Raw genomic sequence first — 27,314 nt, forward strand, 5'->3', positions numbered from 1 at the left:
TGGGAGGCTGAGGCGAGCAGATCACGAGGTCAGGAGATCGAGACCACGGTGAAACCCAGTCTCTACTAAAAACATCGAAAAATTAGCCAGGCGCGGTGGTGGGTGCCTGTAGACCCAGCTACTCAGGAGGCTGAGGCAGGAGAATGACGTGAACCTGGGAGGCGGAGCTTGCAGTGAGCTGAGATCACGCCACTGCACTCCAGTCTGGGTGACAGAGTGAGACTCCATCTCAAAAAAAAAAAAAAAAAAAATCAGTTTAAATGTAAAACACTATAAACACTCCAATTAAAAGACAGGGAGTGTTAGAAGCTCTTCAAGACACAAAGAAGTTGAAAGTAAAAAGCCAGACTATATAAAGAACTATTAACACCTAATGATAATAAGATAAACAACCCAATGTGTTAGAAAGGACAAACCACTTGAATAGACCCTATTGCATAAAAGTAGCTATGTGAATGACCAATAAAAACAGAGAAGATGCTGAACATTATCAGTCACCAGGGAAAAGAACTTAAAAAGGTGAGCAGCACAAGAAGTCGGTTGCAGGGTGAAGGAACAGTATAGTGTTGTTACAAGTGTGAGCTTTAGAGTCAGTCTAACCTGGGTTCAAATCTTGGTCCTCACTTTTCTTTACGTGTGACCTTGGGCAAGATACTTGCTAAGCCTCAGTTCCCTCATCTTTAAAAAATAAAAAAATAAAATAAAATAAAGGTGAAGTGGCATAATAACAGTGCCTACGAATTGTGTGAATTAACTAAGTAAGCATTTCTATTTATTGCCTGGCACACAGTAATCATTAATTAAGTGTTAGATGCTATTGTTGTTTTTAAACTATCCCAGCAGCAACAGGAATAGGAAGAAAGCCCATTGTGGTCAGGCACAGTGGCTCACACCTATAATCCCAGCACTTTGGGAGGTCAACATGGACAGATCACTCGAGGTCAAGAGTTCAGGACCAGCCCGACCAACATGATGAAACCCCGTCTCTACTAAAACTGCAAAAATTAGCCAGGCAGGCGCCTGTAATCCCAGCTACTTGGGAGGCTGATGCAGGAGAATCACTTGAACCCGGAAGGTGGGGGTTGCAGTGAGCTGAGTCATGCCATTGCACTCCAGCCTGGGCAACAGAGTGAGACTCCCTCTCAAAAAAAAAAAAAAAGAAAGAAAGCCCGTTGAAACTTACCTCAGAGGTCTCACTTGTTTTCCAGAGCCGGCCAGCTGTCCCCACCAGGAAAGTGCTGGCATTGGACAATCCTACTCTAGCCTCTTGTAACGCAAGCCCAGGCTATTTAGTAATCTCTCCTCTGGGAGGAGCCGGACTGGAATCCCTAACTAGAAAGTCTGACTGGCAGGGATCCGGGTAGGCTGCGAGGGTCCTGTGAGCCTGGTACCCGTGCTTCACATGCCAAACAATGCTAACAAAGAGAAGAAGCCCCTGAAAATGTGCAGAGGACCCTGGCTCACCCCTGCTCTTCCCTGTTTCCTCCCTCTCTCCCCGTGAATACAGGTGACCTTCCGAAACGAGGTGACAAAGGAGTTCTTGTACTACAATGTGAGTTTCAGGGTCATCCCTTCAGGCATCATGAACACCATCGAGATGGTGACCCCAGTCCGGCAAGTCGCATCAGCCTCCATCAAGTTGGAGAACCCTCTGCCCTACTCGGTGACCTTCTCCACGGAATGCCGGATGCCCGACATCGTCCTGCCGTCCCAGTTTGTGGTGCCTCCCAACTCCGAGGTACGGCCCCTTGGCTGTCAGGGGCTCCCTGAGAGCTGTGACAGTGGCTTCCACCCACGAGACCTCTGGATTCACACTCTGCATCCCCAGAGGGTGGGCTGGCCCTGGCAGTGGTCAGGAAGGCAGGGGATGGGACAATCACCCTCATGTTCCTTTCCTTGTTGCTGAAGTCCTCATAGGAGCTTGGGCATATAGTTCGGAATTCTCTCCTATGAACCTTGTCTCTATGATTTGTTTGTTTGCTTTGTTCCAGCTAAAACTATTTTTCTTGTTTTTTGATAATTATAAAAGTAGTAAAGAGTCCAGGCGCGGTGACTCACGCCTATTATCCCACCACTTTGGGAGGCCAGGGAGGGCAGATCACTTGAGGTCAGGAGTTTGAGACTAGCCTGGCGAACATGGTGAAACCTCATCTCTACTAAAAATACAAAAATTAGCCCGGCATGGTGGTGGACGCCTGTAATCCCAGCTACTCGGGAGGCTGAGGCAGAAGAATTGCTTGAACCCAGGAGGCGGAGGTTGCAGTGAGGTGAGACGCGCCACTGCACTATAGCCTGGGCAACGGAGCAAGACTCTATCTCAAAATAAAATAAAATAAAAGTAGTACAGAATAGGTGTGAAAAGGAAAACAAGGTACGTAATAGCATGTGCGCACACACACGTACTACTTCAGGAAGGAGCACAAGAAAACTGACAATGGTTAATAGAATTGTGAACTAGTGGGGAGATTAACTTTCTTTGGAGTCTTTTTATCTGGTTATCACTGCAAACTCTCACTGTCCGGATTCTATCAAATCTCTTCTGTTTCTCCACCTTCAACCCACCTGACGAGTTCCCCTCACTCCAGCCCCAGCCGACTCGCTTCCTCTGCAGAATCTACAATCCATTTTGTTCTTCAGAGCAAGTCTCCATGCCCTTCATTTTATTTTGATCTTTTTCGTTGTGAACTATAAAATCTATACCAAAAAGTCTATAAAACATATATATACCTGTAATGTATTAAAACGTGTGTTTCAAACAAATAACTGTGAAATAAATATCTGTTTCATACCCAGGCCAAGAATTATAAAATTGCCCCAGAAACCTCCTTCAGCCATGTGCCCCTCTGCAGTCACAACACCCTCCCTCTCTCACCCCTCAGAGTTACCAGTGTTCTTATTTTGTGATCTTTTGTTGTTGTTGTTTTTGAGCAATACAGTTTAGATTTGCCTGTTTTTGAACTTTCTGTGAGAGAAATCACAGCATATGCTTTCTGTAATGCCTTCTTTCTTTTGCTCAATATTGTGATTGTGACAGCCATCCATGTTGTTGCACGCAGCCGAGGTTCATATGTCTTTGCTGCTGTGGAATATCCCATTGTGTGACTAGACCACAACTTAGATATTCATTCTTCAGTGGCTGGTCATTTGTGTTGGTTTCAATGTCTAGTTATCCTGAAAAATATGGCCATGGATGTCCTGGTACATGTATCCTCCCAATGCGCATAGGCATACTTTGTTCCACAGTGTATACCTAGGAGTAGAACCACTGCTCATAGAGTGTGCATAGCTATCACTTTAGTAGGTAATTGCCAATCAGTGATGAGAGTTCCTGATGTTCAACATCTTCACCAACCCTTGGTATTGTCAGGTTTTTTTTAAGATTTACTCATCTGGTAAACTGCTAACTCCTCAAGGACTTAATTTCCCTTTTTACAAACAGATTGATTTCAGTTGGGTAATCTTATGTATAGGAGATATGCATCTGTGTTCGTGAGAGAGCTTAGACCACCGTTTTCCTCTCTCGTACTGTCTCTTTCCAGTTTGCGTATCAAAGTTTTGCAAGCTATATAGAGTCAGGCATTTTCTCACTTTCTGGATTCTGTGAGTTTATAAAAGATTGAAATTATGTCTTTCTTGAACTCACAGATGAAACCACGTAGGCCTGGCTGGTTTTTGTATGCGTGGAGGTGGGGGAGATTGTCTACTACTTATTTGTCTTACTACTATTCAATTCCTTTAATGGGTTATTGGACTACTTAGATTTTCTGTTTCTACTTGAGTCAGTAATAAGACCATGTTCATTTCATCCATATATTAAAATGTTGGTGTAAAATTCTTAATATCATATTACCTTTTTAATGTGACGTCGCTTTTTCATTTCTAATGTTGGTTATTGTGCCTTCTCTCTCTGTTTCTTGATTAGTCTTACCAGAGGTTTCTTTCCAAAATGCATCTTTTGGCTCCATTGTGACTCTATCATATGGTTGCTTTCTGGTTACTTGATTTCTGCTTTTGTCTTTATTATTTCCTTCCTTCTGCTTCCTTTGGGATACTGGGGGCTCATCTAATTTCTAAGATGAATGCTTAGTGCTTTGACTTCTAGTCTTCCTGATTTTCCAATCTATACATTTAAGATTATAAATATCTAAGTACTGCTTTAGCAGTTATACAAATTGTGATTGTAGTTTTTTTATTCAGTTCAAAAAGATTCTAATTTTTGTGATTAATACTTTTTTAACTAATGGTTATTAGAAGAGTTTCTTAATTTCAAAACGTGAATTTTTCTAGTTATTTTTTAAATTACTTTGTGATCTGAGAACATATTCTATATTATTTCAGTTCTCTAAAATGTGTTTAGACTTGTTTTTATGGCCCAGTGTGTGGTTTTGTGAGGTGGTTGTTTTTGTTTATGTTTTTTGATCCTCCGTCTATTTTTTTTTTTTTTTTTTTTTTGAGACGGAGTCTCGCTCTGCCACCCAGGCTGGAGTGCAGTGGCCGGATCTCAGCTCACTGCAAGCTCCGCCTCCCGGGTTTTTACGCCATTCTCCTGCCTCAGCCTCCCGAGTAGCTGGGACTACAGGCGCCCGCCTCGTCGCCCGGCTAGTTTTTTGTATTTTTAAGTAGAGATGGGGTTTCACCGTGTTAGCCAGGATGGTCTCGATCTCCTGACCTCATGATCCGCCCGTCTCGGCCTCCCAAAGTGCTGGGATTACAGGTATTTTTTTAAAAGAATGCATTTGCCATTTTGAGGTTTATTTTTTGAGACAGAGTCTCACTCAGTCAGCTGGAGTGCAGTGGCGCGGTATCAGCTCACCACCGCCTCTGCCTCCCAGGTTCAAGCAATGCTCCTGCCTCAGCCTCCCGCGTAGCTGGGATTACAGGCGCACACCACTACAGCCTGCTAATTTTTATATTTTTAATACAGATGGGGTTTTGCCATGTTGGCCAGGCTTGTCAGAAACTCCTTACCTCACATGATCTGCCCTCCTCAGCCTCCCAAAGTGCTACCAGAATTACAGGCGTGAACCACCACGCCCAGTCGGGTTCAGTTGCCAATATTCTTACTGATATTTTTGTCTGCTTTTTTTTTTTAATCAGTTAAGAGAGTACATTAAAGTATATCACTATGATTGTGGATCTGTTTGTTTCTTCTTGTAGTTTGTCATGTTTTGCTTCATATACTTTGAAGCTATGTTTTGGTTAAGTAAAAATGATAGTATTTTTCTGGTAACTTGAAACTCTTCATTGCAAAGTGATCCTCTTTGTCTCTACTAATGATTTTGCCTTGAAGATCATTTTGTCTGCTATTAATACAACTTTCTTCTGGTTAGTATTTGCATAGTGTATGTTCTAATTATACTTTCAACCTTTCTGTGCCCTTATAATTTAAACGTGTCTTTTATAAACAGTATATAGATGAGAGGTGAGGGGTGGAGAGGGAGTTGAGATAGGGTCTCACTCTGACACCCAGGCTGGAGTGCAGTAGTGTGATCACAGCTCACTGTAGCTTCAACCTCCCCAGGCACAGGTGATCCTCCCACCTAAGCCTCCCAAGTAGCTAGGACTATAGGTGCGTGTCACCATGCCTGGCTAATTTTTATATTTTTTTGTAGGCTCATCTCAAACTCCCGGGCTCAAGCAATGCACCCGCCTCAGCCTCCCAAAGTGCTGAGGCGGGTGGATTGCTTGAGCCCAAGAATTACAGGCGTGAGCCACCACGTCCAGTCAGATTTGTTTTTTCAATCCATCCCAGCAATCTTTACTTTTCACTGGAGTTATTTATATTATTTGTATTTAATATGCTGACATAGTCAAGTTTATATTCCCCCATGTGCTTTCTCATTATCTGGGCTGTTCTGTTCTCTTTTTGTCTTTTGTTTGGTAGATATCTCTTCCCGTCTTGTCTTCATTGTTTCTCTGCTCACATTCACTTTTTTAGATAACTTTGTGGATAATTCTACCATCCTCCTTTTCCATTGCTCATGTTAGGTTTTTCCACACTCTTAGAAGGAGAGGGTAACCTGTGTATCTAAGGCTTTCTCCTCTGTTGTAACTGCAAAATGTTGATTTTTTTTTTTTTTCAAATACAGCCTTACGCTTTTAAGATTTATTTTCTCTGCTCTCATCCCCACTTTTTTCTGAGCTCTATCTTTCCTTTACCCCTAGTGTCTCTGTTATGGTCGAATAGATTCTACTTTCATAGATTTCTCTCAGTGCAGGAGTTTTATCTTAGGAAGGAGCTTCAGTCACTTGATTTTGTGTATTCAAATGGCCTATACTGCCCCATATTGTCCAATCTTATCGCAACAGTTTTTGTGATTAACCATAAACTGGAGCCCGAAATTATTCCTCTAGCTTAGGCTGCTATTGTCAAATTGTCCTATCGGGTTTTCCAGGTTTTGCCTGTTCATACAATGTCAAGGGAAAAAAAGTTTTCCTGGTGGCATGAGAGCCCCCAATTCAGAGGCGACTCTGGGTTCTTGGGCTCTCAGGACTGATGCTCTTTTACCTTCCTTCTGCTTTTCCCCTGTAGTGGCTGATACTGCATCCATCTGCTAGCTGTTGGTAATTTGGTCCTACCCACTCGTGTTTTGGGATTTGAGGGGTTACCTTTTCACCGAGTTTTGTTATAAATCGTGGCCATGTGTTCTTGCTGCTGTTAACCTAGTAGATCTGTGCGTTTTATGGGGAGATTTGGGGAGATACCCAACTATGCTGCTGCAATCATCTTGCCTAAAGCCTGAAATTGCTTTTCACATGTGAACAGAAGTCAGGTTTTCTTTTTTTCCAAATGGATATAAATTGTCTCATACTGTTTTTACTTAAAAGGCCATCTTTTCCCCCACGGCTCTGCAGGGCCATTTATGAAATAAATCAAGTTCATCTATGCACGGGTCTGTTCTAGCTTTTCTGTGATACCATCATGATCTAATTACTGAATTTGTGCCAATATCAGCGCATCCTAATTACTACCCACTTAGAGTAAGCTTTGATGTCTGGTAAAGCAAGCAATTATTCCAGCTTTATGTTGACACTTAGTAACCTCTTATATTGTTGTTTGCCAGAGTATCTTAGCCCTTTACATTTCCGTGTCAATTTTGAAATCAGCTTGTCAATTTCCTCAATAAAAAATAAAAAGAAAAGAAAAATAACCTGTTGGGATTTTGATTGGGATTACATTGAATCTATAGATTATTTTGAGAATATATTAGTTATTTGTTGATCTGTAACAAATTAACCAAAACTTAGCAACTTAAAACAACAAACATTTACTGTCTGCACAGTTTCTGAGGATCAAGATTCAAGAGCAGCACCTTGGCCAGGTGGTTTGGGCTCAGGGTTTCTCAGGAGGCTGGAATCAGGTTGTCAGCCAGGACGCTAGTCATCTCGAGGCATGACTGGGGCTGGATTTTCTGTCTCCAAACTCGCTCATGTGGTTGCTGGAAAGGCCTTACCTCCCTGCCAGCTGTTGGCTGGAGGCTTCAGTTCCTCACCATGTAGGTCTCTACCTAGAGCTGCTTTCAATATGGCAGCTCGCTCACTTCCCCTAGGATGAGAGATCTAAGAGAAAGAGTGCGCAAGAATAGAAGCCACAGGCTGGGCGTGGTGGCTCACACCTGTATTCCCAGCACTGTGGGAGGCCGAGGGAGGCTGATCACAAGGCCAAGAGTTCGAGACCAGCCTGGCCAACATAGTGAAACCCCATCTCTACTAAAAATACAAAAATTAGCCGGGCATTGTGGCGTATGCCTGTAGTCCCAGCTACTCAGGAGGGTGAGGCAAGTGAATTGCTTGAACCTGGGAAGCAGAGATTGCAGTGAGCAGAGATGGCAACACTGCACTCCAGCCTGGGTGACAGAGCAAGGCTGTCTCAAAAAAAAAAAAAATAGAAGCCACAGTCTTTCATCATTTAATCTCAGAAGTGACATGCCATCTTTTCTGCCATATGCCGATGGTCACACAGGTCAGCCCCTGGTATCATGTGGGAGAAGACTGCACGAGGCTGGGAATCCCCAGAGGTGGGGATTATTGAGGACCATCTTGGGCCTGTGTATTAGAAGGAGAATTCATATCTTTACAATATTGAGATTTCCAATCCACGAGCAAATCTCTACTTGTTTAAGTCTTTTTTAATTTCTCTCAATAGCATTTTTTTTGGTTTTTTATGTAGAGACTTCATCTCTTGTTAGGCTTATTTCTAGGTTTTATATACTTTGATGCTATTACAAATAGTATCTTCTTAAAATTTCATTATTTGTTGTAAGCATATAGAAATATAATTGATTTTTGTATATTGATTTTATACCCCATCATCTTTTACAATTCACTTATTTTGGGTTCGTTTGTTTGTTTGTGACAGAATCTCACTTTGTCACCCAGGCTGAAGTGCAGTGGCATGATCAGGCTCACCACAACCTCCACCTCCCAGGTTCAAGCGATTCTCCTGCCTCAACCTCCTGAGTAGCTGGGATTACAGATGTGTGCCACCACGCGTGGCTATTTTTATATTTTTAGTAGAGATAGAGTTTCACCATTTTGGCCAGGGTGGTCTCAAACTCCTGGCCTCAAGTGGTCCTCCTGCCTCAGCCTCCCAAAGTGCTGGGATTTGGGAGCCACCATGCCTGGCTACAATTCATTTATTTTGTATAATGGCTTTGTACCCAACCATCTTCTAAAATTCAGTATGTTCAGGAGAAAGACTGGCATCCAATTTTTCTTTCTCCTCTTATTGTTGGATTTTGGTATCAACTTTATGCTGGTTGGAGCAGGTTCCCTCTTGGTCTTTTCTCTGAAAGAATTTGTAGAATACTAGAATTCTTTCATCCTTGATTGTCTGGTATAACTTACAAGTAAAGATTTATGAACCTGGAATTTCTTTAAGGATTTTTTTTTTACTATTGACTACATTTCTCTAATGGTTATATTAATAGAACTAAGTGGTTTTCTAGATGTTCTTGGGTGTGATTTTTTTTTTTTTTTCCAAGACAGGGTTTTGCTCTTGTTGCCCAGGCTGGAGTGCAATGGCGCGATCTCGGCTCACCACAGCCTCCGCCTCCGCCTCCTGGATTCAAGCAGTTCTCCTGCCTTAGCCTCCCGAGTAGCTGGGATCACAGGCATGCGCCACCACACCCGGCTGATTTTGTATTTTTAGTAGGGACGGGGTTTCTCCATGTTGGTCAGGCTGGTCTTGAACTCCCAATCTGAGGTGATCCGCCCGCCTCGGGCTCCCAAAGTGGAGTCTGTTTTTATAGGTTATATTTGTTTATAGACATGTCTATTTTATCTAGTTTTTAAATTGTGGTAAAATTATCTAAATTCTTATACTATATTCTTTTTTGTTAAACATCTGTAACTTCAGCGATATCCTCTTTTTATTCTGATCTTTTTCTTTTTCAAAAAACTTTTTTAGAGATGGGATCTCACTGTGTCTTCCGGGCTAGAGTGCAGTGGTATGATCATAGCTCCCTGCAGCCTTAAACTCCTACCAAGGACTCCTGCCTCAGCCTCCTGGGTAGCTAGGACTACAGGCGTGTGCCGCTACATACACTCAGCTAATTTTTTTAATTTTTTTGTAGAAACAGGCTCTCGTTATGGTTCCCAGGCTGATCTCAAACTCCTGGGCTCAAGTGATCTTCCTGCCTCACCCACCCAAAGCACAGGTGTGAGCCACTGCACCCAGCCTCTGATATTTTTCAATAAGAACTAGTTATTTTTTAAAATACCTACTCATAGTAAAACCAAATTTTACCTATATAAAAGTATATGAAATTGAAAAGTCTCCAGAATCCCGTTTTCCCACCTAATATAACTACTGGTAACAGTGTGGTATATATTCTAACAGTCTCTTTCTATACATGCATAGACATACTCTTCACAAAAAAGAGCTCATACTATATATGCATTTCTGGAACCTCCTTCTTCCACTTAAAATATCATCAACATCAACACCTTTCATTTCAATGTGTATTGCTCTACTTCTTTTTTTTTTTTTTTTTTTTGAGACGGAGTCTCACTCTGTTCCTCAGGCTATGGAGTGGAGTGACACAATCTTGGCTCACTGCAGCCTCTGCTTCCCGGGTTCAAGCGATTCTCCTGCCTCAGACTCCCAAGTAACTGGGACTCCAGGCATGCACCACTGTGCCCAGCTGATTTTTGTATTTTTTTTAGAGATGGGGTTTCACCATGTTGGTCAGGCTGGTCTCAAACTCCTGACCTCGTGATCCACCCGCCTCAGCCTCCCAAAGTGTTGGGATTACAGGTGTGAGCCACCGCGCCCAGCCCCACTCTACCTCATCCTTTCTAGTGGCTACACAACATTCCACTGAAGTGAGAAAACCGTAATTTGTTTAATCTACTAATAGTACATTCGAGTTGTTTCCCTTGTTTCGCTATATAAGAAATGCTTTTTCGTTCTGCTTTGTTTTGCTGTGGGTAACAATGGAGGATGGCAGACCCCAGGACACTGGGGTTTTGAGATTGACCATGAGCAAAGAAGGAGCTGCCTAAGCTTCAGCCCTCCTACTGGCAGCACTCGCCCATCTCCACATCTCCCTATGTGTGCTTCTCAGGAGAGGGTCCAGCACCTGCACTTAGATTCATAGAAATTCCAGATATAGAATCACCTGAACTGGAGAAAGCTAGGAGAGGTACAGGGGAGGGAGGGTGGGCTGGTTTGGACAGAGGTTCCCCTAGGAGCAAGAGCAGCATGATCATGTGCACTATTTCTGCCCTCAACCTGCAATGGAACCTTGGGCAGGTCTCCAGGTGGCAGGTGATGAGTTAGCCTTTCAGCATGACAGGATCCTCTGTTTTCTCTTCCAGGGCACGTTCTCATTTGAATTCCAGCCCCTGAAAGCTGGAGAAACCTTTGGAAGACTAACTTTGCACAACACTGACTTGGGTTACTACCAGTATGAGCTCAATCTGAAAGCCACGCCAGCACTTCCGGAAAAGCCCGTTCACTTCCAGACTGTCCTTGGCAGCAGCCAAATCATCCTTGTGAAGTTCATCAATTACACACGGCAGAGGACAGAATACTACTGCAGGGTGAGTCGCCCCTGCTCTACCTTCTGCCCTTCCCTCATATGAATGCTAGATTCAAAAACAATGGGAGGAGACACAGAGGGAGCATGAATGTGAGACTCAGAGAGACGCAGGTGCTTCGTTGCCATGGTGACACCTGCCTCAGAGGCCTGAATCTAGCCTGGAAACTCCTAGCTAGAAGCAAACAGCACCAGGCCTGGGTTCTGCCATTATAGACTTTCTGTCTTAACAAGCTGTGATGGCGTGTAGGGGAGTTTTGTTTCGCACAGCGCGCTCAGGGATCCATAGGGAGAGACAGTATCGCTGCCATGATATCGGCTGTGGAATCAAACAGACACGGGTTTGAGTCCTGGCTTCACCACTTACTCTTTGGATGACTAATTTGCTTAAGCTCTCTAAGCTTATTTATAAATGGGGATAATACCCCCCAACCTTGCAGGATTGCTGTAAGGATTTTAAATATGTATCTAAAGCCATTTTCTTTTTTTTTTTTTTTTTTTTTGAGACGGAGTCTCGCTCTGCCGCCCAGGCTGGAGTGCAGTGGCCGGATCTCAGCTCACTGCAAGCTCCGCCTCCCGGGTTCACGCCATTCTCCTGCCTCAGCCTCCTGAGTAGCTGGGACTACAGGCGCCCACCACGTCGCCCGGCTAGTTTTTTGTATTTTTAGTAGAGACGGGGTTTCACCATGTTAGCCAGTATGGTCTCGATCTCCTGACCTCGTGATCCGCCCGTCTCGGCCTCCCAAAGTGCTGGGATTACAGGCTTGAGCCACCGCGCCCGGCCTCTAAAGCCATTTTCTTAGAGCCTAGCCTATAGTAAGTGCTCCATACACATTAGCTGTTACATCCGTTGGAATATAGGTTCAACTACTAAAACAGAAACCCAAAGCTAGGCACAGTGGACCACGCCTGCAATCCTAGCCCTTTGGGAGGCTCAGGTGGGAACATCGCTATAGCCAGGAGTTGAAGACCAGCCTGGGCAACATAGCAAGACCTCATCTCTGTGTAAAAAAAAAATAAAATAAAATTCTAAAAAACAGAAACCACAAATAACAGCAAATTAGGTGTTGGTTTCGTTCACAAATAACAGTCTGGGCATAAGCAGTTTGAGCTGGAATGGCAGCTCGCTGACACCAGGCACCCAGACACCTTCTGTCCCAATGCTCTGCCCTCTGCAGGGAGCTGCTTTGGTCCACATGGGCCAAGATGGTTTATCAGGACATCCACATTCCAACCAGCTACAAGGGAAAGGGGACAGTTGTATATATCACCTCCACCAATATTCCATGGAACAAAACTTCGCAGGACCACACCTATCAGCAGAGGAAAGGTAGTTTTTGTACTGGGCAGTCACATGCCCAGGGTGAAATCAGAGATCTTGTGGCTGTAGACAAGAGGCAGAGGCTCTTGATCAGTTGTTTCAGCCAAGAGACGCTAGGTTATGTGCAGTAACAACCACAGGGGCTTAAGATGAAGGCTTGTTTCTCATTCGAGCAATTTTCCAGAGAGGCCAGCAGGGGACCCTGCTCATCTCAGTCCCTTGGGATTCAAGCACCATCTCAAATATTTGCAGTACAGTACCAGAGGGGTGAAAAGACCCTGACAGGAGTTAAATTGGCAATGAAAGGCTCTAGCATGGAAGTGCCACCTTTCACTTCTGCTCACAGCTAGTTGTCTGGAACTAGCGCCATCCATCCTCTAGGAGCCAGAACGTTTGGTCTTCCACGTTCATGGAAGAAAAGAACCGGATATAAGGGACCAGCCTCCATGACTGCTCTGTTGACATAATCTGGCTGTGTGTCTCGGTACACATTATTAACATCTCTTTGCCTTTGTTTCTTTGCAGCTAAAGAGAAATAATAATTAGTAATACCTACCCTGCAAGGGAGTTATAAGGACACAACTTTCTAACATTCCCAGTCTCACACAGACATCTTGCTTGATGTTCAGGAGTGGAGGGGCTGGTGTGCTCTTCAGGATCTCATGTGAGCTGAGTTTGTTTGTTGCCCTTTCAGACCGACTGTACAGACTTCCACGCAGAAAAACTCGTTAATGCAGCCGCAGGAGGCCAGGGAGGCACTGAAGCCAGCGTGGAAGTCTTCTTCGAGCCCAGCCACCTGGGTGAGACCAAGGGCATCCTGATTCTATCATCGCTCGCAGGTGGAGAGTATATCATCCCCCTCTTTGGAATGGCTCTGCCTCCCAAGCCTCAAGGTCCCTTCCCAATCCGAGCCGGGTACAGCATAATCATCCCCTTCAAGAATGTTTTCTATCACATGTGACCTTCTCCATCATCGTGGATAACCCAGCCTTCACCGTTCGCGCTGTAGAGTCTGTGCGGCCCAAGAAGATCAACAACATCACAGTCTCCTTTGAAGGAAACCCGTCTGGCAGCAAAATCCCCATCACCACCAAGCTGACTGTGAGCTGCCCTCCTGGCGAAGGGAGTGAAACTGGAATTAAATGGGTTTATTATCTGAAGGGGATCACCCTTTAGTGGTAACCAGGGTTACCTATATCAGCCAAAAGCTATGCATTGTCTTAGCCTGAAAAAGAATAAAGAAAACAATAAGAATTCTAAAGGAACTGTTTTTATTCTTCTCATACAATTGTAGAGACAGTTATTTCCATATTATGTGTTTTCCAAATATAGATATGAAATATCTGTTTCATATTAAACATTATAAGTACACACAGCAGGTCTATATTTTAGACAACTGAATCCTTGTGAGCCCCTAAATTTAATTTCTTAACATAGCCCCAAAGCTCAAGTACTTTGTAACAATTCCCATTTTTATCAAGAAGGCACAGGTATCACACTAATGACCTTCCACCGTACAACACTTAGCAGTGTGTGACGCTGGGTACTGCAGTTTCTTTTTAACATCCAAAATGGTTTAAAAAGCCCCTAGATATGACTATTTTGATGTGGCATTTTATTCTGCTTTCACATAAAAGCCAAATAAGTATTTTCAAAGGGATGAACAGATAACATTAGGGCAATCCAGGGACACTCCCATCACTTTTTCTCTTGACTTTTAATACCATCAGTGTTCGAATCCCACATCTCTCCTACACAGAAAGTTCTCACTGAAGTCTAGGCCCTGGAGAAAGGCTCACAGATCTCCCCGCCACACACACACACCCAGCCTTGGATAGCACTCAGCAGGAGAGCAGGGACTCAACCCATCTGCACATCAGAACCACCTAACTCTCACTCAGAACCTGCTCCATCCCCATCTGATGTCATCGGTCTGGAGAGGGGCATGGGCATCTTTATTATATATATATATTTGTGCAGCAGAGTTGAGAACCAGTGCTACAGATCAATCACCTGCCCTGTGCTGCAACTGAGTCGGGAAATCCCTGCCAGGGGAAGGACCACACCTCAGTTTGATACGTTGCAACTGCCACTATTTTGTGTGCACCTAAAGCGTGGTGATCCAAGTCAGTGCCTTTCTCAAACATCACTCCGGAAGCTTCACCTCCAAGGAGCAGTGGGGCACATTCGTCAGCCCAGAGACTTGGCTTCCCCTGGGTCTTGTGGTGTGTATTAATAGGACCACTTACCTATCAGCATCACCTGTTGAAGTAAAGATGGTTAAAGTCTGGCCCTGGAATGAGTTTGCTTCTGCAGACATACACCTCTGACGGAGGGTCCCCCTGCCTCTACCTCTTCCCCACACCAGTCTTCCTGCAAGAGGGGCAGGAGGCTGGAAGAAGATGGCCTCTTGGGAATGAATGCTGTAAAGAAATGGGTCTCAAAAATGGTCCCTGGGCCGGCAGCAGTACTATCACCTGGGAATTTATTAAAAATCCAAACTCTCAGTCCCCATGTTAGATCTGCCAAATCAAAAAGTCTGTAGGTGTGGCCCGGCAATCTTTTAGCAAGCCCTTATACGTCAGAGGTGGCTTTCATGGAGGGAGATTCTTCTACTTCTGCACCCCCCCACAACCCTAGCCCAGTATACTCTAGGACCAAAGAGGCTTTTTCTAGAATGTCCATAAACCCAGACCTTGACAGTAGTCCTCCCTCGTCCTCAGGGGATATATTCCAAGGTGCCCAGTAGCTGCCTGAAACCACAGATAGTACTGAACACTCCATATGCTGTGGTATTTTCCTTTACATACATACCTATGATAAAGTCTAATTTATAAATTAGACACAGTAAGAGATTAACAACAAAAACTAATAATAGGCCGGGCGCGGTGGCTCAAGCCTGTAATCCCAGCACTTTGGGAGGCCGAGACGGGCGGATCACGAGGTCAGGAGATCGAGACCATCCTGGCTAACACGGTGAAACCCCATCTCTACTAAAAAATACAAAAAAACTAGCCGGGCGAGGTGGCGGGCGCCTGTAGTCCCAGCTACTTGGGAGGCTGAGGCAGGAGAATGGCGTAAACCCGGGAGGCGGAGCTTGCAGTGAGCTGAGATCCGGCCACTACACTCCAGCCCGGGCGACAGAGCGAGACTCCGTCTCAAAAAAAAAAAAAAAAAAAAACTAATAATAAAATGGAACAATATTAATAATATGCCAGCATCACTACTCATGTGCTTCGGGGCCATTATTAAACTAAATAAGGTCTCCTTGAACACAAGCATTGCGATCCCATGACAGTTGACCTGCTAACCCCAAGTCGTCTACTCAGTGACTGTCAAGTGGGTTGTGTCAACAGCATGCGTACGCTGGACCAGGGGGTGATTCACATCCTGAGCGGGATGGAGTGGGATGGCAAGAGATTTCCTCAAGTTATTCAGAACAGCGTGCCACTTAAAATGGATGAATTGTTTATTTCTGGAATTTTTCATTTAATATTTTCATTCCACAGTTGACCGCAGGTAACTAAAACCATAGAGGAGGAGGACTGCCGTACTTAATAGACAATTTATTTTTATAACCTCTAAAAACACCACTGATAGGTATGAAGACAACTAGATGACAGATTTTCCTAATGGTTAAGTGAGCAAAGATCGCTCTGACCAATCATCTGAGAGAATGCTAAGATCAATGAGCAAGTATGATGACTTGCAAATATACGGCGTCTGTATAAAGTCAGTGCTTCTCAAATATTAGTGTACATCAGCATCCCCTGGAGGGCTTACTAAAACAGATTGCTGAGCCCCACCCTCAGGAAGTCCGATCTAGGAGATTTGGGTGCGGCTTGAGAACTTGCATTTCTAACCACTTCCCAGTGATGCTCGTTGGTGATACCAATCAGACTGTGAGAACCACAACTCTAAAGCCTCCAGCCTCCTGGTTATTCCGAGTGGCCTATGGACCTGCAGCATCAGCATCACCTGGGAATCTGTTAGAAAGGCAGGCCCTCAGGCCCCACCCCAGACCTGTTGAATCAGAATTTGCATTTTCATGGACCTGCAGGCGATTTGCATACACATTGAAGCTGAGGGTGCTACCTTAAGGTCCTTGGCAAAACTTGACCTTTGCCAAACCCACAGCCATAACTCTCTTCATTACAGCCCTGAGAGGAGTCTTACCAAATGTGCATAGGATCTAGTTGATGAGATTAGCCCTCCCCAAAATGTACCTCCTTCCACCTATTCACCAGAGGTATAGCTGAGGGGTCATGGCAATGGGGGAGGAGGGGAGTAATTGGTCCATCACCCTACTCTTCAGAAGGGTTATTCCTTTTCAATAGTGGCGAACATGATACACCAAATGGTTCCTAAGGCTGAAAAAAAGATGGAAGAAGCTATATGCAATCTTGGCTAACATGCCACCAGTCAGAGCATGGCTTTTAACCAGCCTTGGGGTGGCTTGGGGCAACTCCCCCCACTTCAGATCTGTTCCAATGCTTCCCCAAGCCACTGAAGCTGTCCTTATACATTTTATAAAATTAATCAGGGAGAAGGGAGAGGGGAGAAACAAAATGAACCCAGGCTGCAACATACTCAGCATTAATCACTAGATCAGCCTGCACTCAGACCTGCTTCCTCATAGCTGTTTGGTGCCTGCTGCTTCAGAATCACGTAGAGTAGACCCTGCTAAAGATCATTGTTCCCCTCAATGCTATGGAGGTAACAATTTGGACATTAGGAAACGTTATGTTTTCCATTTGAGATATTTATTCTTTCAAGTCCTGTGTACCAGTGAAACAACTGACATCAGCTGATCTGAAGGACCCCACGAGAAGCTGACTCACCAAAGAATGCAGTTTACACATCCTGATGATTTATTCCATCTTACCCAACCAGTGACCCAGTTTTTCAGCCCTTCACCCTCCAGGATCCCCTTTAAAACTCCAGCACAGAACTCCTCCAGGAGATGGATTTGAGGGTTTCCTCCCATCTCATCACTCAGTGCCTCTGATCATGGAACTCTTTCTCTGCTGCATCCCCACTGTCTCTGTGCATTGGTCTGTTACTGCGCAGTGGGCACACAAACCTGTTGGTCCTGTAACACCACTGAATCTAGGGTCCAAATCCTCCTAGCCCCTGAGAGAGGAAGAAGTTCCTTCTCCCTGGGACCAAGAGCCAAGCTCAGATCCTGCCCCAATGTGAACCCTCTTACAGACTGGTTTGAGATTGGGTGCATTTCTTTCCTTTAGGTTTTTCTCATGTTTCCTTGGACTCAAAAATAACAAAATAGTCTTATATCAGCAAATTTGGAATGGCAAAGTAGCTTCACAGGGGGCTTGATAAAAATAACCCTTCCAACACATGCTTGTGGAAGTTACATTGGAGACTCCATTCTCAGCAAAGCAGACCAGGAGACTTCTAACTGGGGGATGTTCAGAAAATGTCAGGGTAGCTGTGTGACAGAACTCCAGGGAGCACTGTGCACAGAATACCATGGGAATGGGGCTCCCTGGCCTTGTTCCACACAGAGCCCCCAGTGAGTGTAGCATGCTAAGTCTAACCACTTCTTTAGGAGCCTCAAGTCAGAGGTGACAATATTATGACATTGGTGAGGGCCTGCCACATCTCAAGAGCCTCTACCTAATACCTTAAACCCTGTTGCCCTGAAACTCCAGCTACAATTACATTGCTGTTGGAGAAACTGCTTTGTACAGTTTAAGATTTAGGTACAATTTCATACAATGTCACCAGCAGCCTCTTGGTGCAAGTTATGTCATAACTTTTATATACCTTGTAATAGCTATTATGCATAGTTGTTACAGAACTATTACAAGTTCTAACATAACAACCAAGCATCACACAGATGCAGATGAATTATAACTGTGAAATGATAACCAGTATGCAGTCAGGCACATCAGTTATCCCCCTAGTCTAGAAGAGCTTCAACAGGAATGGTCACAGGTCAGAGAAAAAGAACAAGGGCAGAAGGCAAAGGTGGCCCTTGCGCTTTATTTTTAGCACCACTATTAGTTCAATTATGCATAAACAATCTTACCTAGTTGGCGTTTTTCACGATATTAGAGAAAATAGCCACTTCCTTCTAGGAACTTCTTACATAAAGGTAGGCATTGGTCTGGGCCTTGAATAAAAAACTGGTTACTTAGCAACCTGAGCCAGAACGTAATTTCAGGAGAAAAGAATACTTCTGGTTTAAAAAAAAAAAAAATCCTTACTGTTTGAATTATTAAAAACTGTATCATGACCCTTGGGAAATTCAGTTCACCTCTAAGAAAAAACCAAACCAAAAAGCAAAAGAAACATGAAATATTATATTAGATATGAGTCCTGTGGAAATGCACACACATTGGAGAAATAGAACCAAATCATTCCCATTGATTTATGTTTTTTCAGTGTTTTGCATCAACCATCATCAAAATCCTAAAACCAAACTTTGCAAGACATTTGGAGATGTCTTTGGCAGTACTACTACTACTTGTTAGCACACCTACCTTCATTCATAGTATTGTGTCAGCAAAGGTTTTAACAGCTGTGAAAACCCCACCAGTATAGGAAAATACATTTTTTATGGATTTTTCTAGACATGATATCTCCATGACTTGCAGAGTTTTGGATTAGCCTTTGATTTCATTTTCTATGGTTGCATAACAAATTACCACAAAACTAGGAGAGCAAAACAATACAAATTTATTATCTCACAGTTTCCATGGGTTGAGAGACCAGTGTGAACTGGATTCTCAGCTCAGGGTTCCACAAGGCTGAAATCAAGGGGCTGGCCAGCTGCATCCTCATCAGGAGGCTCAACTAGGGAAAGATCTGCTTCCAAGGACCCTCAGTGTGTTGGCAAAATTCATTTCCTTGTGGCCATATGACTGAAGTCCTTACAGGAGAGTCTCTCTTCCACTTCAAACTTCTTCTAATCTCTTTTAAGTACTCAGTTGATTCAGTCAGGCCACCCAAGTTAATCTCTCTTTTTATTAATTAAATGTCAGCTGATTAGGGACCTTAATCACATCTGCAAAATTTCTTCTGTGATATTACATAATATAATCATGTGAGTGATGCATAGCCCATCATATTTACAAGTCTTGTTCACACTGAAAGAGGGGATAATACAGGGCATGTACACAAAGGGGTGGGAATATTGGAGGTCATCCTATAAGTCTGCCTACCTTTACCCTTCATTCATTGTGTCCCTGCTTTCTGATCTATAAGTTGAGGATAATACTCCATTCTCAAGATTGTTATAAGGCCAACGTATGCATTTTTCATTCATTAAAGAAAAGTATCACCGTGCATTCTGAAACTGTTTGTATTTGATATTCTTTGAGCTCCACTGTAATCTAGCCCTTGTCCTAAGTCCCTGTTCACTCTGAAAGCTTATGATAAGAAAGCCTGACGCACCTCCCTATTACTGCATATTTACCACACTCTGGCCATAAATTGCTTTTAAATATTTTGCCACATAGTTGGGATTTCTGTTCCACCATGTAATGTGATTCCCAAAGCATCTGAAGGGGCTGCTTTCCAGGAAACCCATCTAGAGACCTGTACTCAGCAGATCTGGGGCCTGTCTGTCTGTAACCAGCCCTCCTAGGCATCAGAGCATGGTAAATACACCCCAAGTCCCAAATGGTGGGTGACAGACACTGTTGGTACCTGAGATCTTAGGTGGTAGACGGGTAGTGCCATTTTTAATTGAGAATTTACTTTGATGTGTCTTAGAAAAAACATACCTATTCAAACTCATGATTTTAGGGCACAAGCAAAACGGAAAGAGATTTAAGGTATATAAGTGAGTTGATTTGAGGAAAATATTAAATAGATAATACAAGTGGCTAGAATATGGTGAAAGTGATGACAGTGTTACTGCAGTTAGGGAAACATCTGCATCTAGGAAATTGGTAAGTGACCAAGTACTGAATGAACTAGTGAATTCGGTGAGTATTGAATAAATTATGTTAAGTGAATCAGACTCCAAGAACCCATTCGGTCTTACGAACGTCTACAGAAGCCCACCACGTGCGCGGTGTAGGTGGAGCCTTGCGAGGGCGTGGCTAATCCACCTGAGGGCTGCTGTGGGGGCGTGGCTGGCGAGGGGCGGGTCCTCGCAACGGAAAGCGGAAGTGTTGTAGAGTCATGTGACCCGAGTAACATGGCCGCTGTCCCGTGAGTATCGCTGGTGCCCGGCGAGAGTTGTTAGGCGGCCAGAGTCAGGTTTGCTGAAGCGAGGTCCGGGCCCGGGTTCCAGGGCAAGGCGGCGGAGCGTGGCAGGCAAGCCCGGAGCGGCGTGGTCCATGCGCCGGCGCCGGGGACAGAGCGGAGCCGCAGACTCCCCTGGCCCCGGCGCGGCCCGGGCAGCCGCGGGCTAAGGAGTCGCGAGGCTCCCCGAGCTGCCACCATGAACCCCGAGAAGGATTTCGCGCCACTCACGCCTAACATCGTGCGCGCCCTCAATGACAAGCTGTACGAAAAGCGGAAGGTGGCAGCGCTGGAGATCGAGAAGTAAGACCCGCAAGGACCCCTCCCTGGCTATGCAGCCCCTGACTGCTCTGCTCCCCAGGGGGACTCCTCACGCCTTCCCAGCCAGGGTTATTTTCCCAGGTTTTAGGCCCTTACCTTAGCGCAGTGATTAAGAGCAGATTGGGAGCCATATCTGGGAGTCCCCCCTTTAATCCTGACTGGCTGTGTAATTCGGTCCCAGCTTTTTAACCTCCCGGTGCCACAAAGGGCTGCAGTGAGAATGAAGTGACATCATGTATGGGTAGTGCTTTGCACAGTGCATGGCACAAGGTGAGTCTTCGGTGCGGTGCCACCCATACCAGCAAATCAGAGAGTTGTCTCTGTGGTGGGAGAGAAGTCAGAAGCCGGAGAATTTGCAGGTGATGCTGACCAGCCTGGTTTCTTATCCAGCTTCTGAGAAGTGAAGGGGACTGTTAGTGACCAAGTAGAGAAATCAGGTCGGAAATCTCGTGATCTCAAGGCTCAGAGAGTTGTTTGTTTTATCTGTGTTATAACACCCTTCCCTGCAAATGGAAGTAGAAATAATTTGACCTTTCTTGCATCTGCAGTCTTGTTACATGTATGTGTAACAGCGATCTTTTCTTTATTTTCCAATGTACAAAACAACGAAAGTTTAACTGGGGATGTTTTATTAAGTTTTTTGGTTTTGGTTTTGGTTTTGGTTTTTAACTGCAGTATTATTTTACTTTTGTGGGTTTTTTCCCAGTCAAATCTTAGTGTTAAAGTCCAGTGAGTGAGTGATTTCAGAAAAGTGAAAAGAAGCAGGCTGTGAAACTGGAAGAATACCAGTCTGGGAGTCAGAAAAGGTAGATTGTAGTTCTGTCCAGTAGAGTAGCCGTTGGCCATGTGTAGCTATTATAAATCTAAATTATTAAAGATTAAACTTTAGTTTCTCAGTCACACTACCCATATTTCAAGTGTTCAATAGCCACGTGTAGCTATTGGCTACTATATTGGGCAGCACAGATTATAGACTGTTTCCATCATTGCAGAATGCTCTGTGGGACTGCTCTAATCTGTTCTATGGTGTGACATTCATTCTTTAACCTGGGGCAAATTCCTTAACTCAGGGTTTCTCAGCCTCTGCACCATTCACATTTTGGAACAGATGATTTTTGGTTGTAGTGGGCTGTCCTGTGTCTTGCAGGATTTTTAGCAGTGTCTCTGGCCTCTTCTCACTGGATGCCAGTAGCGCTTCATCTGTTGTAACAATCAAAAATGTCTTCAGACATTGCCAGATGTCCTCCGAAGGAGCAAAATTGCCCCAGTTGAGAACTGCTGCTTGTAATCTAAGTGTTGCTTTGGATTTTAGTTTCCTCCTCGACTAAAGGGTTTGGACCTTGATAAGAAACCCCCCACCCCGCCTCCATTCAGCTCTCATGCTCAATATGTCCACAGCCATCTAGCTGCGTCTCTCGTCAGACACCACTTTCTTGACTGCTCTTTTTATATAGCTTTTTGTTTATAACTGACTGTCACAAATGCTAGCAAGTCTTACTGCACATTGCCATACTGAATAGAGGGATGCAGAGATGATGTAGAGACATGGTTCCGTGTCCATGGGGTTTTGTTGGCTTTGAAGTTGCCTTGACACCTAGTTTTGTCCCTCACCCACTCTGCTTCTCAGGAATATCTGGTTTTATTATAGCTTGAGTCATCTGTTGAGTCCTTGAAGACAGAGGTGTTCATCTTAATATTATTGTTGCTTCCAGCACAGCCTGTGTATCTGTTCTCACTCTGCAGACAGTTCTGTAAGGGTTTTTGTCTTTGATAGAGTTCATTTTGTATTGGACATCGCCCTTGATTTATGGAATTTAGAGAAACTCGCCAGTGCCTTAACTGGACTGTGAACTTCTTAAGAGCAGTGAGTTCTGTTTATGTATCTGTTTTATTTATCCTTAGCACTTAGCCTGGCAGCACTTGACAGTTGGTGTCCAAACAAATGAAGGACCATACATTTTCCCTGGGAAAATAACATTGCAGGCTCAGGACCTTGCTGCTCAAAAGCATGGCCTACAGACAGCAGCATCAGGATCACCTGGGAGCTTGTTAGAGGTTCTCCAGACCTATGGAATCATAATCTGCATTTTAACAAGATCCCTGGGTGATTTGTGTGCACATTAAAGTTTGAGAAGCACTGGCCTCAAAGACCCTCTCATCTGTTTCCAGCCTTCTCCAGTCATGCTTAGAATGAAGAATGGCTGGTTAGTTTGATGCCTTCCTCAGAACGTGTGTTTCACAAATTGCTTGGAGACAGATACTGACTTATTTATCTGTGCTTCACCAGCATTTTGCGTGTCTGAGCACTTTCTCTGTGTCACGTACACATAGGATATTGTATGTTTTAATATATTCTTCATTTGGCCTGGTCAAAGTGACCCGCAACAAACACAGACTATTAATTAATCCCTCATTAATCAGACTGCAGATGCCCAATAAAAGAAGAGTCCGAATATTGACAGTTATCTGTGTAGTGTAAATGAGTCAGTTCATGTGCTTCCTAAATAAAAGTGCCTAGTCTTGTTCTTAGATAAGTGGCCCCTTTAAGATACCCTATTTCCTGAGAGGCTGCGTGGCATGGTGTTTAAGAGCAGGCTCTGGAACTGGGGTCCAGGCTCCCATTTACTGGCTAGGTGACTCTGAGCAAGCTGATTAACCTCTGTGCCTCCATTTCTTCATCTGTAAAATGAGAATAATAATAATAATATACATAGAGTTGTTTGAGCTAATGTTGTAAAGTGCTCTATTAGTCTTTTCTTGCACTGCTATAAACAAATACCTGAGACTGGGTAATTTATGAAAAAAGAGATTTATTTGGCTCACGGTTCTGCAAGCTGTATAGGAAGCATAGCAGCTTCTGCTTCTGGCGGGGCCTCGGGACGGTTCTAATCATGATGGAGGGCAAAGAGGGAGCAAGGCGTCTCACATGGCGGGAGCGGAAGCAGGAGCAAAAGAGACCGAGCAGGGAGGTGCTGCACACTTTTGTTTTTGTTTTTGTATTTTTTTTTTTGAGACGGAGTCTCGCTCTGTCGCCCAGGCTGGAGTGCAGTGGCCGGATCTCAGCTCACTGCAAGCTCCGCCTCCCGGGTTTACGCCATTCTCCTGCCTCAGCCTCCCGAGTAGCTGGGACTACAGGCACCCGCCACCTTGCCTGGCTAGTTTTTTGTATTTTTTAGTAGAGACGGGGTTCCACCGTGTTAGCCAGGATGGTCTCGATCTCCTGACCTCGTGATCCGCCCGTCTCGGCCTCCCAAAGTGCTGGGATTACAGGCTTGAGCCACCGCGCCCGGCCGGTGCTGCACACTTTTAAACAACCAGCTCTCTTGAGAACGCACTCACTATCACAAGAACAGCACCAAGAAGATGGTGCTAGGCCATTCGTCATCACGGGAGAAATCCACCCCCATGATCCAGCCACCTCCCAGCAGGCCCTATCTCCAACACTGGAAACACCAGTTCAACAAGAGATTTGGTGGGGACACAGATCCAACCATATAAGTACTTAGTGTAGTACTGGGCACACTGCAGTTGTTATAAACTATATGTATAGAGAGAGAATTATTATATAATTGCCCTAATTATTTCTAACATATGTATATCACATAGTTGTCATCTGTCAGTACTGCTGTTACCACTTTTTGGTAGGGGGAATGATAGCCTCCCATATTTGCCCCATGCTAATCCCTGGAGGCTGTGAATATGTTATGTTACATGGCAAGGGGGAATTAAGATTGCTACTCACTAACCTTAAAATAGAGAGATTATCCTGGATTATCGAGGTGGGCCTGATGTAACCCTAACCAGGAGAGTCAGTGTCAGAGTGATGTGATGTGAGAAAACTTACCCTGTCATCACTGGCTTTGAAGATGGAAGGGAACCACCAGCCAAGGAATGCTGGCAGCCTCTAGAAGCTGGCAAGAAAATGGATTTTCCCTTAGAGCTCCAGAAAATAACATAGCTGCCAACATCTTGATTTTAGGTCAGTAAGACCCATAGTAATACATGCGTTGTTTGTGATTTTTTTTAATTTTTTAATTTCTTTTATAGAGATGGGTTCTCGCTATGTTGCCCAGGCTGGTCTTGAACTTCTAGGCTGAAACAAGCCTCCCACTCAGTCTCCCAAAGTGCTGGGATTACAGGCATGAGCCAGGGTGCCTGACCAATTTATATTATTCTAAGCCACTAAGTTTGTGGTAATTATTACTGTAGCAAATAGAAAACAAGTACAACTCTACTGCCATTGTTCTAAATCTACCACCCTGGCCAGACTGTGAGCTTCCTGAAAGCAGGATCCATGCCTTCATATCATCTTTGTAAGCTCAGTGCTTGCCAGCACTTGGCAGGTGTTAGTAGAAGACTGAAGCACTAACCGCTCATCAGGTTTGCCCCTGGCTTTCCCAGATCAAATAGTCAACCCACAGCTTCTTTGTTGGCCTGAGGGCAGCCATCATGGTAAGGTTTGATTAAAGCTCCAGAGGATAGCATACGTTGTATTTGTCTGCTGGAGCTGCAATAGCAAAATACCACAGACTAGATGGTTTAAACAACAGAAATGTATTTCTTACAGTTCTGGGGGCTGGGAAACCCAAGAGCAGGATGCCTGTAAGGTAGGTTTCATCCTGAGGCTTCTTTTAGCTTCTAGGCAGCTGCCATCTCACATGTGTGATGTGTGTTCACTTGACCTCTTCTTTTGGATAGGGAGGGTGAGGTGGTAGCTCTAGTGTCTCTCTCTTTTTCTTTTTTTTTTCTTTTGGAGACAGGGTCTCACCCCGTCACCTAGGCTGGAGTGCAGTGGTGCAGTCATAGCCCACCGCAGCCTTGAACTGGGCTCAAGCTGTTCTCCTACCTCAGCTTCCCAAGTAGCTGGGACTACAGGCGCACACCCCCATACCCGGCTAGTCTTGAACTCCTGGCCTCAAGCAATCGCTGAGATTACAGGCATGAGCCACTGCCCCAGCCTGGTGTCTCCTCTTATAAGGACGCTGATCCTATGGAATCAAGGGCCCCACCCTTACAACCTCTTTTAACCTTAATTACTTCCTTATAGGCCCTCTCTCCAAATCCAATCACACTGTGCATCAGAATTTCAATATATGAATCTGGGGGTTGGGGGACTGTTCAGTCTATCACAGTGATCATAGTGAAGCCTGAGAGTGCACGTATATAAAGTGCTGTCTGCCCCATTTTGGATGGTTGGGAGGATGCAGAAAAGCTTCCTTTTGTTTGGCCATCATATACCCCTCATCTCATTTATCGTATACCCCTCATCTCATTTATCGTATACCCCTCATCTCGTTTATCGTATACCCCTCATCTCATTTATATAACGTGCTGTCTGCCCCATTTTGGATGGTTGGGAGGATATAGAAAAGCTTCCTTTTCTTTGGCCATCGTGTACCCCTCATCTCGTTTACTTTGCAGGGCTGCCCTGTGAACGTGGTGGTATCACCCCGTTTCACAGGTGAGGAAACAGGCTCGCTGAGGTTAAGTAATCTTCCCATGGTTTCACAGCTAGAACCTAGCTAGAAAACTCAGGTTCATGTGTCTCAGAAGACGTTCCCACTGCATGACTGGTTTTCCCTACCAAAAAGGGGACATACTTAGAATAAAAGGAATTTCATACTTGAAATTCTCCACAGTGGTTTTAGCTGCCACTTTGAGTTCTCCAGAGCTCGGGTGACAGAGCCAGTCCTGCCTATGGGTTCCAGTGAGGGGTTAAAACCACTAATAAGAGGGGGTTGTATCATGATGACAGGCCTCTCAGGCACTAAAAATGCAGGGAGATGGATGCTTGCCTCAACTGAAGGATCCCTGGATCCAGAATCTTGAGACCACCAGTGTGGTGTTAAGTGACCACACTAACTGGCTAAATGTTGGGAGACAGTTGTGCAAAGTCCTGGAGAACTTTTGCCCCTACAGCCTTATTCCCACAGGACCACACAATTTCCTGTAAGATACGGCAGTCAGGTTAGGATTTTTATCATGGCTGTTGCAGGTTTTGTGGGTTTTCAATTTTAATATAGTCATTGATCAGTCGTAATGAAAAGGGTGGGAAGATGCTAGGCTGTCTTCCCAGAAGAGTCTAACGTTAGGGAGAAATGCTAGCAGGCAGTCAGATCAGTGTGGTGGGTGCTCGCTTTGCAAGGCGTCGTGGAGGCAGGGCCCCCACTGTCTCACTGCTGGCTGGGAGAGACAGCGCCACTCATGGTCAAGTCTCTAGTAGTCCTGAGCTTTGAGTTCCGTCTGTGGTCCTACCTCCCTGAATGCACCTGATCTTGTCTTTGAACTTGGAGTACAAAAGCCAGCATATGTAAATGCCCTGCTAGGTGGCCCAGGCCATGCCCCCTGAGAGCCCAAAGCCCCAGGGAGGGCTGCGTGGAGCAGAGCTCCTGAATCATGCCTCCCTGCCTGCT

The 27,314-nt window shown here is 44.7% G+C and overlaps 2 protein-coding genes across 4 annotated transcripts in view; both read left to right on the forward strand.

Annotated features, from left to right (window-relative positions):
• The window catches only part of HYDIN (HYDIN axonemal central pair apparatus protein), a 388,294-nt gene extending 374,694 nt beyond the window's left edge, over nt 1-13,600 (forward strand). Inside the window, 4 exon segments of the mRNA XM_033218949.1 lie at nt 1,508-1,738; nt 10,822-11,046; nt 13,058-13,319; nt 13,322-13,600. Of these exon segments, the coding sequence (XP_033074840.1) occupies nt 1,508-1,738; nt 10,822-11,046; nt 13,058-13,319; nt 13,322-13,539 (936 nt within the window). The 3' untranslated portion in view covers nt 13,540-13,600.
• Nucleotides 13,601-20,508: 6,908 nt separating this feature from the next.
• Nucleotides 20,509-27,314, forward strand: part of VAC14 (VAC14 component of PIKFYVE complex) — a 116,229-nt gene continuing 109,423 nt past the window's right edge. For 2 of the 3 annotated variants that reach the window (XR_004438979.1, XM_033218950.1), the window contains exon 1: nt 20,509-20,883. Coding sequence is in view for 2 of the 3 variants with exons in the window: in XM_033218950.1 (XP_033074841.1) it covers nt 20,780-20,883 (104 nt within the window). In the remaining variant the exon portion in view is untranslated. The remainder of the gene's footprint in view (nt 20,884-27,314) is intronic. The other variant, XM_033218951.1, reaches the window with a different exon arrangement.

This window comes from Trachypithecus francoisi, unplaced genomic scaffold (genome assembly GCF_009764315.1).
Source record: "Trachypithecus francoisi isolate TF-2019V2 unplaced genomic scaffold, Tfra_2.0 Lachesis_group10, whole genome shotgun sequence".
In the NCBI taxonomy this organism is placed as follows: Eukaryota; Metazoa; Chordata; class Mammalia; order Primates; family Cercopithecidae; genus Trachypithecus; species Trachypithecus francoisi.